Source organism: Pelodiscus sinensis, chromosome 5, assembly GCF_052426305.1.
Source record: "Pelodiscus sinensis isolate ZL-2025 chromosome 5, ASM5242630v1, whole genome shotgun sequence".
Taxonomy (NCBI): Eukaryota; Metazoa; Chordata; order Testudines; family Trionychidae; genus Pelodiscus; species Pelodiscus sinensis.
Window position 1 is genome coordinate 129,675,040 of NC_143056.1, and position 16,007 is coordinate 129,691,046.

At 65.7% G+C, this 16,007-nt stretch overlaps 1 protein-coding gene across 1 annotated transcript in view; it reads left to right on the forward strand.

The window, feature by feature from the left end:
- PITPNM1 (phosphatidylinositol transfer protein membrane associated 1) overlaps positions 1–16,007 on the forward strand; it is a 29,135-nt gene that overhangs the window by 6,874 nt on the left and 6,254 nt on the right. Inside the window, exons 7-19 of the mRNA XM_075928881.2 lie at positions 2,662–2,757; positions 2,981–3,088; positions 3,330–3,391; positions 3,680–3,924; positions 5,080–5,269; positions 5,613–5,720; positions 7,560–7,720; positions 8,049–8,236; positions 12,931–13,101; positions 13,346–13,495; positions 14,129–14,277; positions 14,925–15,035; positions 15,381–15,497. Of these exons, the coding sequence (XP_075784996.2) occupies positions 2,662–2,757; positions 2,981–3,088; positions 3,330–3,391; positions 3,680–3,924; positions 5,080–5,269; positions 5,613–5,720; positions 7,560–7,720; positions 8,049–8,236; positions 12,931–13,101; positions 13,346–13,495; positions 14,129–14,277; positions 14,925–15,035; positions 15,381–15,497 (1,856 nt within the window). The remainder of the gene's footprint in view (positions 1–2,661; positions 2,758–2,980; positions 3,089–3,329; positions 3,392–3,679; positions 3,925–5,079; positions 5,270–5,612; positions 5,721–7,559; positions 7,721–8,048; positions 8,237–12,930; positions 13,102–13,345; positions 13,496–14,128; positions 14,278–14,924; positions 15,036–15,380; positions 15,498–16,007) is intronic.

Here is a 16,007-nt window from a genome sequence, read left to right on the forward strand (position 1 = left end):
ACTGGCAGAGGCAGGCAATTGGGTAGGGCTGGGGGGGTGGGATGTGGGGCAGGTGTGCTGGGGGACAGGGCACTGGGGGAGGGGCGGTGCTGGCAGGGACACTGGGGGACAGGGCACTGGGGGAGGGGTGGTGCTGGCAGGGGCACTGGGGGACAGGGCGCTGGGGGAGGGGTGGTGCTGGCAGGTGTGCTGGGGGACAGGGCGCTGGGGGAGGGGCGGTGCTGGCAGGGACACTGGGGGACAGGGCACTGGGGGAGGGGTGGTGCTAGCGGGGGCACTGGGGAACAGGGCACTGGGGGAGGGGTGGTGCTGGCAGGTGTGCTGGGGAACAGGGCACTGGGGGAGGGGTGGTGCTAGCGGGGGCACTGGGGGACAGGGCGCTGGGGGAGGGGTGGTGCTAGCGGGGGCTCTGGGGGACAGGGCACTGGGGGAGGGGTGGCGCTAGCGGGGGCACTGGGGGACAGGGCACTGGGGGAGGGGCGGTGCTGGCAGGGACACTGGGGGACAGGGCGCTGGGGGAGGGGTGGTGCTGGCAGGGGCACTGGGGGACAGGGCACTGGGGGAGGGGTGGTGCTGGCAGGGGCACTGGGGGACAGGGCACTGGGGGAGGGGTGGTGCTGGCAGGGGCTCTGGGGGACAGGGCACTGGGGGAGGGGTGGTGCTAGCGGGGGCACTGGGGGACAGGGCGCTGGGGGAGGGGTGGTGCTAGCGGGGGCTCTGGGGGACAGGGCACTGGGGGAGGGGTGGTGCTGGCAGGTACACTGGGGGACAGGGCACTGGGGGAGGTGTGGTGCTAGCGGGGGCACTGAGGAACAGGGCACTGGGGGAGGGGTGGTGCTAGCGGGGGCACTGGGGGACAGGGCACTGGGGGAGGTGTGGTGCTAGCGGGGGCACTGGGGGACAGGGCACTGGGGGAGGGGTGGTGCTGGCAGGTGTGCTGGGGAACAGGGCACTGGGGGAGGGGTGGTGCTAGCGGGGGCACTGGGGGACAGGGCGCTGGGGGAGGGGTGGTGCTGGCGGGGGCTCTGGGGGACAGGGCACTGGGGGAGGGGTGGTGCTGGCACTGGGGGACAGGGCACTGGGGGAGGGGTGGTGCTAGCGGGGGCACTGGGACAGGGCACTGGGGGAGGTGTGGTGCTAGCGGGGGCACTGGGGGACAGGGCACTGGGGGAGGGGTGGTGCTAGCGGGGGCTCTGGGGGACAGGGCGCTGGGGGAGGGGTGGTGCTGGCGGGGGCACTGGGGGACAGGGCACTGGGGGAGGGGTGGTGCTAGCGGGGGCTCTGGGGGACAGGGCACTGGAGGAGGGGTGGTGCTGGCGGGGGCACTGGGGGACAGGGCACTGGAGGAGGGGTGGTGCTAGCGGGGGCTCTGGGGGACAGGGCGCTGGGGGAGGGGTGGTGCTGGCGGGGGCTCTGGGGGACGGCACTGGAGGAGGGGTGGTGCTAGCGGGGGCTCTGGGGGACAGGGCGCTGGGGGAGGGGTGGTGCTAGCGGGGGCACTGGGGGACGGCACTGGAGGAGGGGTGGTGCTAGCGGGGGCTCTGGGGGACAGGGCGCTGGGGGAGGGGTGGTGCTAGCGGGGGCACTGGGGGACGGCACTGGAGGAGGGGTGGTGCTAGCGGGGGCTCTGGGGGACAGGGCACTGGAGGAGGGGTGGTGCTGGCGGGGGCACTGGGGGACAGGGCACTGGAGGAGGGGTGGTGCTAGCGGGGGCTCTGGGGGACAGGGCGCTGGGGGAGGGGTGGTGCTGGCGGGGGCACTGGGGGACAGGGCACTGGGGGAGGGGTGGTGCTAGCGGGGGCTCTGGGGGACAGGGCACTGGGGGAGGGGTGGTGCTAGCGGGGGCACTGGGGGACGGCACTGGAGGAGGGGTGGTGCTAGCGGGGGCTCTGGGGGACAGGGCGCTGGGGGAGGGGTGGTGCTGGCGGGGGCTCTGGGGGACAGGGCACTGGGGGAGGGGTGGTGCTAGCGGGGGCTCTGGGGGACAGGGCACTGGGGGAGGGGTGGTGCTAGCGGGGGCACTGGGGGACGGCACTGGAGGAGGGGTGGTGCTAGCGGGGGCTCTGGGGGACAGGGCACTGGGGGAGGGGTGGTGCTAGCGGGGGCACTGGGGGACGGCACTGGAGGAGGGGTGGTGCTAGCGGGGGCTCTGGGGGACAGGGCACTGGGGGAGGGGTGGTGCTAGCGGGGGCACTGGGGGACGGCACTGGAGGAGGGGTGGTGCTAGCGGGGGCTCTGGGGGACAGGGCACTGGGGGAGGGGTGGTGCTAGCGGGGGCACTGGGGGACAGGGCACTGGGGGAGGGGTGGTGCTAGCGGGGGCTCTGCGGGACAGGGCACTGGGGGAGGGGTGGTGCTAGCGGGGGCACTGGGGGACGGCACTGGAGGAGGGGTGGTGCTAGCGGGGGCTCTGCGGGACAGGGCACTGGGGGAGGGGTGGTGCTAGCGGGGGCTCTGCGGGACAGGGCACTGGGGGAGGGGTGGTGCTAGCGGGGGCACTGGGGGACGGGGCACTGCGGGAGGGGCTGTGCTAGCGGGGGCTCTGGTGGATAGGGGTGCCCAAGAGTGGGGTGCTCGCCGGGGGACTGGGTGGGGTGCTGGTGGGAGCGCTGTGGGGCAGGCTGCCCAGTCTCTGGTATCTGACCTTGGCCCCTCTCCCCAGGGGGGGTGTCGCCCCAGAGTCTTTCAGAGTGGCGCATGCAGAATATCGCCCGGGACTCGGAGAACAGCTCAGAGGATGAATTTTTCGATGCACACGGTACGAGTGGGGAGGGGTCCCCCATTCCTATGCACTGGGGGCATCCCCCCTTCCTCAGGGGTGTCTCTGCTGGGGTGTCCCCTATTCCCAGAGATGGGTGCTGGGGCCCCTCAGTCCAGGGAGCCATGCGCCAACAATATCCCCTATTCCCACGGGTGTCTCTCCGGGACTCCCTCATTCTTGGGGGGGGGGTCTCAGTCTCATGACCCACCTTCCCCCACAGAGGATCTGTCTGACAGCGACGAGGTCTTTGCCAAGGAGATGACCAAGTGGAACTCCAACGACTTCCTGGACACCCTGGAGCGGCCAGGCGAGCTGGAGGAGGGGCTGGGTGAGTGCGGGGCAGGGCAGGGGAGCAGGAGAGAGCTGGGGCAGGGCAGCCAGAGGGAGGAGTCAGAGGGTTGGGAGGGTGGGGGTTGTGACGGGGCAGGTGGAGGCAGGAGGATGGGGGTGGGTCGAGTGGGGGGGTGGGGCAGTGGGTCTGAGCACAGCAGGGATCCAGCAGCTGGGCCCCCCTCCCCCTCCGGGGCACCTCCCACGCCAGCATGCTTACCTGGGCTTTGTCTGTGCAGGGGACGGGACCAGCGTGGCCAAGCCCAATGGCAGTGGACTGACTCAGGCCAGCTTTGCTGAGGTGTGTGTCCCCTGTCGTGGCCCTGGCCTTACCACCTGTCCCAGCCCCACCCCGACTGGTCCTGCCCTATCCTTGCAACCCAGGTGCCACTTACCTTCCCCCCGGGCACCACTAGCCATGGCCTCCCCCAGCACAGACGCCCCCCATCCCAGCAGGGGACAGAGCTGGCTGCTGACAGGCCAGTGTGCCTGGGGCAGCTACATGGGGCCAGTGTGAGTGCCACGGCCCACCCTCCCCACACCACGGGCCCCTGGCCCCGCCTGCCCCACTGACGGCTTGTCTCTGCAGGGCGGCTCCGTGGAGAACGTGGCGCAGGCCTGCCGAATCCACGTGCTGTTCCTCATCCTGCACAGCGGCAACATCCTGGACCAGGGAGCAGGCGAGCCGGGCTCCAAGCAGGCTGACGTGCAGACGCTGGCCGCCACCTTCGACGCTGTCGCCCGCGTGCACTTCCCCGAGGCGCTGGGCCACGTGGCGCTGCGCCTGGTGCCCTGCCCGCCCATCTGTGCCGCTGCCTACGCCCTGGTCTCCAAGTACGTCCTCTCTCCTGCCGGGGCACTGCCTGCAGCGGGAGCTGGCCCCAGTGCAGCACTAGGGGGCGTTGTCCTGCAGGGCATGGGGGGAACCTATAGGGGGTGCTCTCTCCAGGGAAGACAGTCCTGACCACTGGGCAGCACTAGGGGGCGCTGTGTTGCAGGGACTGAGGTGGAAGCTCTATAGCAGACACTCTCCCGTGGCAGTGATGCCCCAGTGCGGCACTAGGGGGCGCTGTGCTGCAAGGAGGAGGCTCTATAGGGGGCGCTCTCCCTTGGCAGTGCCGCCCCAGTGCGGCACTAGGGGGCGCTGTGCTGCAAGGAGGAGGCTCTATAGGGGGCGCTCTCCCTTGGCAGTGCCGCCCCAGTGCGACACTAGGGGGCGCTGTGCTGTAAGGAGGAGGCTCTATAGGGGGCGCTCTCCCTTGGCAATGCCGCCCCAGTGCAGCATTAGGGGGCGCTGCGCTGCCCTCCTGTTCGGCGGATGAGCTGCTGCTGGGTGTGGTGGTTTTAAGGGTTTATAATCCCTGGTTGCAGTTGTTATTAATGTAACCATCTGACTCAGACTCCACAGAGCTGCAGCCGACCGGGCCTGGGATGAACGGCAAAGCCAAGTTTTAGTCCCACGCAGCGTGTAGGCAAGAGAGCCCCAGCCCCCACCCCGAGAGCAGGAACACGGCGCTAGGGACCCTTTGGTGCTGTTCCCTGCATGCGCGCAGACACACACCCTGCCTTGGGGGCCTAGCACTGCTAGGCAAAGGCAGCCCTGCCCTGGCCTGCCCGAGGAGTTGCTGTCTGTATGCCCGTTTGGGAGTAGGGTGGGGCTGGCGCCGTGGGGCTCAGGTGGGGGGAGCAGGAAGTGCTGGGTGTAGGGTGGGGGAGTTGTGGGTCTGTGGAGTTAAAGGCTGATCTAGATAGCAGCGAGAACTCCCGAGGGCCACAGGGCTGCTGACCCCCTGCTAACGTGCTGACGGTCTTGTGTCCTGCAGAGCGAAAGCAAAGGCTCTGTGGGCTATGGTGGGTGGGGTCCCATGGGCCTGCTGCCCTGCCCAGCTGCCTGTGCCATCCCATGGGGCTGGCTTCAGCTCATAGCAGAGGAGCATGGAGGTCTCTGGGCAGCTGCCGCCTCTTTCACCGCTCCCCTCTCTCCCCCAGCCTCAGCCCCTACAGCCATGATGGGGACAGCCTGTCCAGCAGCCAGGACCACATCCCCCTGGCCGCCCTGCCGCTGCTGGCCACGTCCTCCGGGAGCTACCAGCACGCCGTGGCCACCACCGTCGCCCGCACCAACCAGGCCCACAGCGCCTTCCTGCACTCCGCCGAGGGCTCCGGCTTCTGCGGCCAGGTCAGGGGGCAGTGCTGGGGGGCGGCGAGCAGTGGTTGCTGGCTGTAGGCACAGCTGGGAGGAGGATGCGGGTGGAGCTGTGGGGATCAGGCGGGGGGGGGGTTGCTAAGGGGCGGGGGTGATGGCTGTAGGAGGGAGGAGCTGTGCGGATGGCATCTCTGACTGGGGGGCTGGAGAAGGGAGCGCTGGCTGTGGGGGGCAGACGGGAGGGCATTGTGAGGAGTGGGGGTGGAGGCAGTGAGGTGGGGGACTGTTGGCAGGGGGCAGAGGCTGTGAAGGTGGGCTAGGATGGGGGACAGGGTGTGGTGTCTCTCCCGGGTCTGACAGCGCCTCCTGCCGGCAGGTGGTGCTGATCGGTGACTGCGTGGGGGGCATCCTGGGTTTTGATGCCCTGTGCCAGAGCCGGGCGGGCACTGTGGGGAGCCGGAGCAGCAGCCGCCGGGGCAGCCTGGTGAGTGCCTGGGCCCCGCTCTGCCAGGGGAGCTGGGGTGGCTCTGGGGGCCCCTCTATGGGATCCCCCATTTCCATGTCTCCCCACCCTGCCCCTTACCCAGCCCCCGAGGGCTGGAGCCTGCTGGGCTGTCCGTGACCCTGATCCTGCTTGTGGGGGGGCGGGGCCAGCAGCCCACAGAGCCCTGGTCTGGCATGGGGCGGGTCTCAGTGGGGGCATGGAAGGCCCCCTGAGGTGGGCGGGGAAAGCACCCACGATGAGTGGGAGGACGGTGCTGGCCCTGTGGGTGCTGGGGTGCTTCCAGTGGGGTGGGTGGCGCTGGCCCCGTGAGATGTGGGGTGCCCACAGTGAGTTGGGTAGCGCTGGCTGTCGGCGGGGGGTGAGGTGCCCGCAATGGCGTGGGCGGTGCTGGCCCCGTGAGGTGTGGGGTGCCCACAGTGGGGTACGTAGTGTTGGCCCTGTCGGGGTTGAAGTGTCTGTGGTAGGGTGGGCGGCGCCGGTCCTGTGAGGTGTGGGGTGCCCACACTGGAGTAGGTAGCACTGGCTATTGCAAGGGGTGAGGTGCCCGCAATGGGGTGGGCGGTGCTGGTCCTGTGAGGTGTGGGGTGCCCCCAGTGGGGTGGGCGGCGCTGGCCCCGTGGGGGGTGGGGTGCCCGCAGTGGGGTGGGCGGTGCTGGTCCTGTGAGGTGTGGGGTGCCCCCAGTGGGGTGGGCGGCGCTGGCCCCGTGAGGTGTGGGGTGCCCGCAGTGGGGTGGGCGGCGCTGGCCCCGTGGGGGGTGGGGTGCCCGCAGTGGGGTGGGCGGCGCTGGCCCCGTGGGGGGTGGGGTGCCCGCAGTGGGGTGGGCGGCGCTGGCCCCGTAGGGGGTGGGGTGCCCGCAGTGGGGTGGGCGGCGCTGGCCCCGTGGGGGGTGGGGTGCCCGCAGTGGGGTGGGCGGCGCTGGTCCTGTGAGGTGTGGGGTGCCCCCAGTGGGGTGGGCGGCGCTGGCCCCGTGAGGTGTGGGGTGCCCGCAGTGGGGTGGGCGGCGCTGGCCCCGTGGGGGGTGGGGTGCCCGCAGTGGGGTGGGCGGCGCTGGCCCCGTAGGGGGTGGGGTGTCCGCAGTGGGGTGGGCGGCGCTGGCCCCGTAGGGGGTGGGGTGCCCGCAGTGGGGTGGGCGGCGCTGGCCCCGTAGGGGGTGGGGTGCCCGCAGTGGGGTGGGCGGCGCTGGCCCCGTGGGGGGTGGGGTGCCCGCAGTGGGGTGGGCGGCGCTGGCCCCGTGGGGGGTGGGGTGCCCGCAGTGGGGTGGGCGGCGCTGGCCCCGTGGGGGGTGGGGTGCCCGCAGTGGGGTGGGCGGCGCTGGCCCCGTGGGGGGTGGGGTGCCCGCAGTGGGGTGGGCGGCGCTGGCCCCGTAGGGGGTGGGGTGTCCGCAGTGGGGTGGGCGGCGCTGGCCCCGTGGGGGGGTGGGGTGCCCGCAGTGGGGTGGGCGGCGCTGGCCCCGTGGGGGGTGGGGTGCCCACAGTGGGGAGGGCGGCGCTGGCCCCGTGGGGGGTGGGGTGCCCGCAGTGGGGTGGGCGGCACTGGCCCCGTGGGGGGGTGGGGTGCCCGCAGTGGGGTGGGCGGCGCTGGCCCCGTGGGGTGCCCGCAGTGGGGTGGGCGGCACTGGCCCCGTGGGGGGGTGGGGTGCCCGCAGTGGGGTGGGCGGCGCTGGCCCCGTGGGGGGGTGGGGTGCCCGCAGTGGGGTGGGCGGCACTGGCCCCATGGGGGGTGGGGTGCCCGCAGTGGGGTGGGCGGCGCTGGCCCCGTAGGGGGTGGGGTGCCCCCACTGGATGCCATCCCAGCAGGGCCCTGCTCTCTCTTCCCAGAACATAGAGCCAATCTCCCCGGAGCTCGGCAGCAGGAAGGACCCGCTGGCCGAGGGGGCAGGGGCACTGGGCCGGGCCAGCCCTGAGCCAGGGGCGCTCCCGCCCCCCCAGGAGCACGGCGACGTGGACTCTGTGCGCCAGCAGCACAATTTCCTGTGCAGGTGAGAGGCCCGGGGCTGGGGCAGGGCTGCCCCTGGTTGTGAGGGAGGCAAGGGGTGGCCCTTCTAGGGAGGATGCTGGCAGATTCGGCACAGTGGCTGTGGGCCCCCAGCACAGCTCGCCCCATTGACCACGTGTGACAGCCGCACCCCAACCCCACGGGAGCCGCGCCACGTGGCTGGGGCTGGACAGGAGACAGCGCCCCCTGGAGGAGAACGGCCCCGTGTCCCATTCCCGGCCCCCCTGAGCCAGCCAGCCCCCGCCCTGGAGGGGAACGGTCCCACGTCCCGTCCGGGAGCCGACTGGAGCCCGCTCTCCTGTCCTCTCCAGCCTGCAGGCCAGCGTCCCCCAGGGGGAGGCGGAGCTGCGGCGCAGCAGTTACTCCTCGGGCTCAGCGCCGGACGGGGGCGAGGGCGCGGCCACCCGCCTCGACTTCAAGGTGTCCGGCTTCTTCCTGTTCGGCTCGCCGCTGGGGCTGGTGCTAGCGCTGCGCAAGACTGTCATGCCAGCCTTGGACGGTGAGGGACCCCCGTGCCAGCCTGCCCCGGCCCCCTCACAGAGCTCCCCCAGGGCCGACACCGGGCCGGCTCTCTGCCTCCAGCACTGACCCCCACGTGCACACACCTGGGCTCCCCCCTGACGTAGGCACTGCCCCCGGGCGGGGATTTCCTGCCGGGATTGCCTAGGAGAGAAAGCCCCTGGTTCTGCCTCTGCCGACGTATCCGTCGTCTGCCAGGCCCCAGGGTCAGCTTTTCCGCAGTGGGTCCAGGTGAGGCCAGGCCTCTGGTGGAGCAAAGGGCCGGGCAAGGATCTGCAGTGAGAGACCAGGGCCTCTTCCTCAGTCCGTGCTTGGCAGGCCCCTGGAAGCTGCTGCTGGAGAGGCCTTGGGGAAGCCAAACGTCATCACAGTCTCTGCTCTTGCCTGGAGCCTCTGGGGTCTATGAAAGCGGCTCCTGGGCAGCCACGCTCTGATTGTAGTAATGACGGGCTGGAAGGGGCCTCGAAAGCTAAGTCCGTCCGCCTGCCCCAGGACAGGAGCATGTAAAACTAGCCCAGCCCTGATGGGTTTGTCTCAATTATTCTTCAACACCCATAGGGCCGGGGATTCCCCCACTTCTCTTGGAAGCCATTGCAGCTTCCCAGGATCCGTGGTAGGCCCCAGCTGTTAAACTGCTGTGGGGAACCTATGGCCCCAGGGCCGGATCTGGCCCCCGGCTTGCCTAGATCCAGCCTCACTCACCTCTCGTAGAGCAGTTCGAATGGGGAGACCTTGTAGATTTGCAGATAGAGTAAGTGCTTGTCGCAGTCCTGTAGCTGTTAGTCTGTAAGTGCCCTCTGCATTATGGTCAAGGTCCCACTAAACTTCTCCATCAGCCTGTTGGCTGGAGCTGTTGGAACAAACTGACCAGATAAAAAGTTGTAAGTCACCAGGCCCGGCTGGAATTCACACGTGAGTTCTGAAGGAACTCAAATATGGAATTACAAAACTCCTGACTGTGGTACATAACCTCTCGCAGCTCCTGGAAAAGGTAGCGAAGCTAATGCTGATTTTTAAAAAAGGCTCCAGAGGTTAGCCCATCAATGACAGCCTGGTAAGCCTAACTTCAGTCCTGGGCAAATTGGCTGAAACTAGAGTAAAGCACAATTGCCGGACACAGAGATGAACATAATTTGTTGGGGGGAAAGTCAACAAGGTTTCCGCAAAGGAAAATCATGTCTCACTGATCTATTAGAATTCTTCGAGGGTGTCAACAACCATGTGCACAAGGGGGATCTGGTGGATATAGTGTACTTTGACCATCAGAAAGCCTTTGGCGAGGTCGTAGAAGAGTAGGGTTGGAAGAGACCTCAGGAAGTGAACTAGTCCAAAGCAAGACCAACCCCACTACATCACCAAAGGCTCTTAAGCAAAGGAAGCTGCAAAGGAAGGAAGAGGGAAGGACCTCTCATGGACCAGTCACTGGTTAAAAGATAGAAGGCATCAGTGGGCTGTTTTTACAATGGAGAGAAGTAAATAGCAGGGTTCTCCAAGGATTTCTGCTGGGACCTCTGCTAAAAAAGGGAGACGCAATTAGGTGGCAGTTTGCAAATGATATAAAATGACTCCGGTGCAGTTTAAGTGCAAAGCTGACTGTGGAAAGCTTCAAAGGGCTCTCACAAAACCTGGCAACATGATAGCAGGCAAAAGTCAATGTTGATGAGGGCAGAATGCATTGGAAAACAATCCCGAGTCGGCATGCAACATGATGGGGGTTTCCGTTAGCTGTTGCCACTCAAGGAGACCTTAAAGGCCACATGGACAGTTGGCTGATGTCTGCTCCATGCACAGCAGCAGTCAGCTAAAGCTAAGCAAATGTTAGGACCCATTAGGAAAGGAATCAATGACAGAAAATGAAATGCCGCTATCCAAGTCCGTGGTATGTACACTGAGAGCAGTTCTGGTCACCCTATCTCAAAAAAGGTATCTTGGAATTGGAAGAGGTACAGAGAATGGCATGCTTAAAGCATGGAACAGCTTCCCTAAAAGGAGAGATTAAACATGAGAACGGCCAGATTGGGTCAGACCAAAGATCTGTCTAGCCCAGTGTCTGCTGACATGGCTGCTACTTGGTGCCCCAGAGGGAATGAACAGAACAAACAAATCATAAAATGATCCCTCCATCACCCATTCCCAGCTAATGGCAAACAGAGGCTAGGTACGCCATCCCTGCCCATCCTGGCTAATAGCCACTGATGGACCTGTCCTCCATGGATTTCTCTAGCTCTTTTTAGAACCTTATTAAAAATCTTGGTTTTCCCAACATCCTCTGGCAAGGAGTTCCACAGGTTGTGTGTATGTGTGAAGAAAAACTTCCTTTAGTTTGTTTTTAACCTGCTACCTATTCATCTCATTTGGTGACCCCCAGTTCTTGCGAGGGACGCGCTAGAGGTCTATAAATTCATGACTGGTGTAGAGAAAGTGAATAGGGAAGTGTTATTTATTCCTCGCACAGGAAGTAGGGGGGCAGCCAATGAGAGGACTAGGCAGCAGGTTTATGACACACATAGGCCGCGTCTAGATTGGCATGATTTTCCGGAAATGCTTTTAACGGAAAAGTTTTCCATTAAAAGCATTTTCGGAACAGAGTGTCTAGATTGGCATGGACGATTTTCCACAAAAGCACAAAAGGATGTTTTTCTTCACACCGTCAATCTAGACGCGCTTTTCCGCAAAAAAGCCCCGATCGCCATTTTCGCGATCGGGACTTTTTTGCGGAAAACAAATCTGAGCTGTTTACACTGGTCCTTTTGCACAAAAGCTTTGCGCAAAAGGGACTTTTGCCTGAACGGGAGCAGAATAGTATTTCCGCAAGAAGCACTGATTTCTTACAGTAGGAAGTCAGGGTGGCTACGTCTAGACTGGCCACAAATTCCAGAAAAGGGATGCAAATCAGGTAAGTCAGCATAGGGAAATCTGCGGGGGATTTAAATATCCCCCGCGGATTTAAATAAACATCTCCGCCACTTTTTTTCCGGCTTGGGGAAAAGCCGGAAAAAAGCGTCTAGACTGGCGCGATCCTCCGGAATAAAACCCTTTTCCGGAGGATCTCTTATTCCTACCTTCAGGTAGGAAAAGCGTCTGATTTTCCTGAAAAACTGGCCAGTCTAAACACAGCCATAAGGAAGTGCTTCACACAATGCTCCGTCAACCGGTGGAAAAGTAAAAGTGGGTTCAAAACAGAATGAGCTACATTCATGGAGGGTCGGTCCTTTGCTGGCCATTAGCCAAGGTATTCACACACCCAACCCCAAAGCTGGGACTGGGTGCTAGGGGATGGATCACTGAGAAGTTGCTCTTTGATGCAGTTGGCCCCGGCCACTATCCGAAGACAGGACACTGGGCTAGACAGAGTGGTGTTCTGACCCACCATGGCTGGTCTTAGGTTCTTCGGACCCTGTGTTTTTCTCCATAAGTGCCAGAGAAAGGTTGACATGAAATTAGCCCCTGGCGGCTAAAGGCCTCGCTGGGGAGGTCCTTGGCGCAGGGGAGCGAGTGATGATATTTGCCGCCACCACCGTGGATTTCTTCCTTGAGTGGGTGGCTGTCCCGCAGGCCCCATGGCAGCTGTAGCCACCTTGGGGAAAGATGAGTGTTCACAGGGCTTCGGAAGGGGGGAGGCTACACGGCCTGCCTGCCGGGGGATACAGTTCACAGGCCGCTTCGGAGGGAAAAGGTGCCCCTGTGTCCCCCTCCCTCGAACTGGGGCACTTTGCGTCTTGGCTGCTTGCCCCCCTCAGCCAGCTCCTGACACTGTGTCCCAGACACTGGCCCATGGCTTCCAGCCCGTCTGTTGTGCTCCAGCTTCTGGGCTGGGGATGCTGCGGCCGTCACCCTCGTCCTCCTCTCTGGTGTGTCGGGATCTCCGCGGCTGGCAACACTCAGAACCTCGCCGGGGGTGGAATGCACGACCCTTGCCAGGAGCTGCTGGAGCCAGCCTCCCACCTGGGCCTTGGTGCCCTCCCTGTGCTTGACCCCAGCTGCGCTGCTCTGCTACCTCCCTTGCAGGGAGCCTTGGCCATGTCACTTTTCCTGCTGTTTCTTTTCTCCTGCATTCCCAGGCCAGAAGGGCCCATGGGGATCACCTGGCCTAGCCCCCAACTCGTTCCTTTGTGGAACAAACCTGCCCCCCTTGACTGGAACGTCAGAGAACCCACCACACAGATTGTTCTAAGCTGGACTCCGTTGCCGTGGCCGCCTGTTGCAGGGCATGACGGCTGCCTGCAAAGCCCATTGCCGCCACCACGGTGGCACCGATTTCCAGAGTCTCTGCTTTGCCCCAGCCTGTATACAGACGCCCCGGGAGGGTCCCCTTTATTCAGCTCCATTGCTCTGAGATGGGGCCTGTGGGCCCAGCACCCCACTTCTCCCCATGACTCTGCAACAGAGAGGGGCCTCTCAATCCCCTAGGTACTGACCCTACCCCCTGAAACATTTGTACCCCTTGTTGCTCACCTTCCCCCCGGTGCAGGGACCTCCCCCTACATTGCTCGCATCCCCCCACAGGTACAAGAGCTGCTGCCCCTCATTACTTGCCCCCCACCTCACTGCGTCCCCCCAGCATTGCTCATTCAGTACGTGACTCTTCCCCCCTCCCCGCATTGCTTGCTCCCCCCTCCCGCCTTGCTCGCTCCCCCCCCCCAGCGTATGCACTTAACCCCCCTCTCCCTGCAGTGGTCCAGATGCGCCCAGCCTGCGAGCAGATCTACAACCTGTTCCACGCAGCCGACCCCTGCGCCTCGCGCCTGGAGCCCCTACTGGTCAAAGCCTTCCACGCCGTGCCCCCGCTGGGCGTGCCCCGCTACCAGAAATACCCGCTGGGCGACGGCACCTCGGCACTGCTGGGTACGGGCTGGGAGTGGGCAGGGGCTGAGGGCAGTCTCATGGGGGCTGGAGGTAACATTGTGGGGCAATGCGGGCTAGGGGGTTCCCTCTGGGATGTCCCTTGGGGTGGGCAATCGGGGGTGGGTGGGAGCTGGGATAGTGGGGGTCTGGCTGAGGGGTCCCCTGTGAGTTGTCTCAGGAGGACTGGGGGGGGGCAGGTCCTGGGGTTGCTCTCCTCACCCTGCTCTCTCTCTCCCTGGCTCAGCTGAGGCCCTGCAGACTCATTCCACCCTCTTCCTCGGTGACTTGGAACTGACGGCGCCCACCACCCCCACCAGCAGTTTTGGGGGCTTCTGGAAAGGCAGCGAGATGGTGGAGCCCCCCGCCCTCTCCAGCACCAGCGAGGTCGTCAAGAGTGAGTGCAACCCGGCCCCCGCCCCACCCCTCGCTCGCATGCTCCCAGCACCAGCGAAGACTTCAAATGTGACACGGAGGGATGGGGGGGTGCAGCATTCAGGGGGGTACGAGGCAGGGGGTGGGGGATACAGGGTAGGGCTGGGTGTGGGGCTGCAGGGCATGGTCCAAGGGGTAAGGGATATGTCTGGGAGGGGCGTGGGGGGTACAGGGTAGATCTGGGGAGGATCCTAGGGCAGGTCTAAGATGAGGGGGTACTGCGTGCAGGGTACAGGGCATGGGCCAGGTCTAGAGGCAGGGGGGCACAGGGTGGGAGATGTGGGGAGCAGGGCAGGTTTGGTGTGTGGGGAGCAGGGCAGGTTTGGTGTGAAGGGGGCAGGGAGGAGTGTGGGAATTTGGGGCCAGCCTGAGGTAGGGGCAGAGGGTGCCGCGTGAGGGGCCAGTGTGCAGTGGAGGGCTCAGGGCACAGGTTGTGGGGCATGGTCGGAGGTTGGGGTATCTGCCAGAGGGAGTGGAGTGCAGAGCCAGACTGGGGTGGGAGTCCTGGGCAGGGGGGCGGGGGTCAGGGCGGGGGTCTGAGGTGGCGGCGGAGGGACAGAGGTCCGGGGTCTCCTGATACTGCTCCTCCCCACAGTCCTGGAGCGGTGGTGGGGCCCGAAGCGCATAGACTACTCCCTGTACTGCCCCGACGCGCTGACCGCCTTCCCCACCATCACCCTGCCGCACCTCTTCCACGCCAGCTACTGGGAGTCCTCCGACGTGGTGGCCTTCATCCTGCGCCAGGTGCGCCCGGGCAGAGCCGGCTAGGGGGAGCCGCTGGGCCTGGGGGCAGGGTCTGTGGCACAGGGGGTGTCTTGCCTGAGCATGAAGGGGAATGTACAGGGGCCAGTGCCCTGTGGCTGGGGTTCTGGTGCCCTGTGGCGGGGGGTGTGCCCTATATTGGGGGGCTGATGCCCTGTGGCGGGGGATGTGCCCTATGTTGGGGGGCTGATGCCCTGTGGCGAGGGGATCGGTGCCCTATGTTGGGGGGCCGATGCCCTGTGGCGGGGGATGTGCCCTATGTTGGGGGGCCGATGCCCTGTGGCGAGGGGATCGGTGCCCTATGTTGGGGGGCCGATGCCCTGTGGCGAGGGGATCGGTGCCCTATGTTGGGGGGCTGATGCCCTGTGGCGAGGGGATCGGTGCCCTATGTTGGGGGGCCGATGCCCTGTGGCGGGGGGATCGGTGCCCTATGTTGGGGGGCTGATGCCCTGTGGCGAGGGGATCGGTGCCCTATGTTGGGGGGCCGATGCCCTGTGGCGAGGGGATCGGTGCCCTGTGGCGGGGGATGTGCCCTATGTTGGGGGGCCGATGCCCTGTGGCGAGGGGATCGGTGCCCTGTGGCGGGGGCTGGCCCTGGCAGGGGCACTGAGGCCAGGCTGGCATTGCAGGTGATCGAGAAGGAGCGCCCCCAGCTGACAGAGTGCGAGGAGGGCTCCATCTACAGCCCCGCCGTGCCCCGCGAGAAGTGGCAGCGCAAGCGCACGCAAGTGAAGATCCGGGTACGTGGCCTGCGCCCGGCTGACACCGGGGCAGCTGGCCTGCGCCCGAGCAGGGGGCTGGGCGTGGGAGGTGATGCGAGGCTGCGGGCAGAGAGTGGAGTGGGCAGGGCCAGGGCCCAAGCCAGGCCGGAGGTGGGGGGGGATGGACGAGGGTGGGCGGTGGCGATGGGGTTTGATGGCCGGGGTCACATTACGGGCCCCCCCCGGCGGTGCTGGGCCAGGCTCTGAGGCTTGGGGCTCTGAACGGGAGCTGTGCTCTGTGAGCTCAGGCTGGGGCGTGGGGCAGAGACCCCCAACAGCCCATGGGGGGGGAGCAGCAGCCACTGAGCCCCCTCCCCCCCACAGAACGTGACGTCCAACCACCGAGCCAGCGACGTGATCGTGTGCGAGGGGCGGTCCCAGGTGCTGAGCGGGCGCTTCATGTACGGCCCCTTGGACGTGGTGACGCTGACCGGGGAGAAGGTACCGGCCCCGGTGGGGGGGAGGGGCTGGAAGTGTGAATCCTGGCACCTGGGCACCCTGGTGGGTGGAGATGGGGGGTGCAGGGGTCTGGGTGTCCCAGCAGGTGTGGGGTAAGAGGGTGTGGGGGGATACCCCTTGTTGGAGGGTTGTGTCTGGGGTGCGGGGCAGGGGGATACCCCTTGTTGGAGGGTTGTGTCTGGGGTGCGGGGTGGGGGCGCTGCACCTGGGGGTAACAGGATGTGGGGAAAGGGCGTGTGGATGCTAGCAGTGGGGTGCCATGGAGTCAGTGTCAGAGCCATGCTCTGCTGTGTGGGGACCCTGCAGCCCCACTGCCTCCGAGACGGATTCTCTGGGCTCCGCCCTTCTGCTCCACCCAGTGAGCTCAGCAGGGGCGGGGGGGGGGTTCTTTTTGGGTGCTCCAGCAGGTGGAAGGGGATTCTCTGGGCAGGGTTTTGGGGGGTCTGTGTGGGTTCCCAAGCATGTGTGGGGCCTGCGGGGGGGGATCTGTCC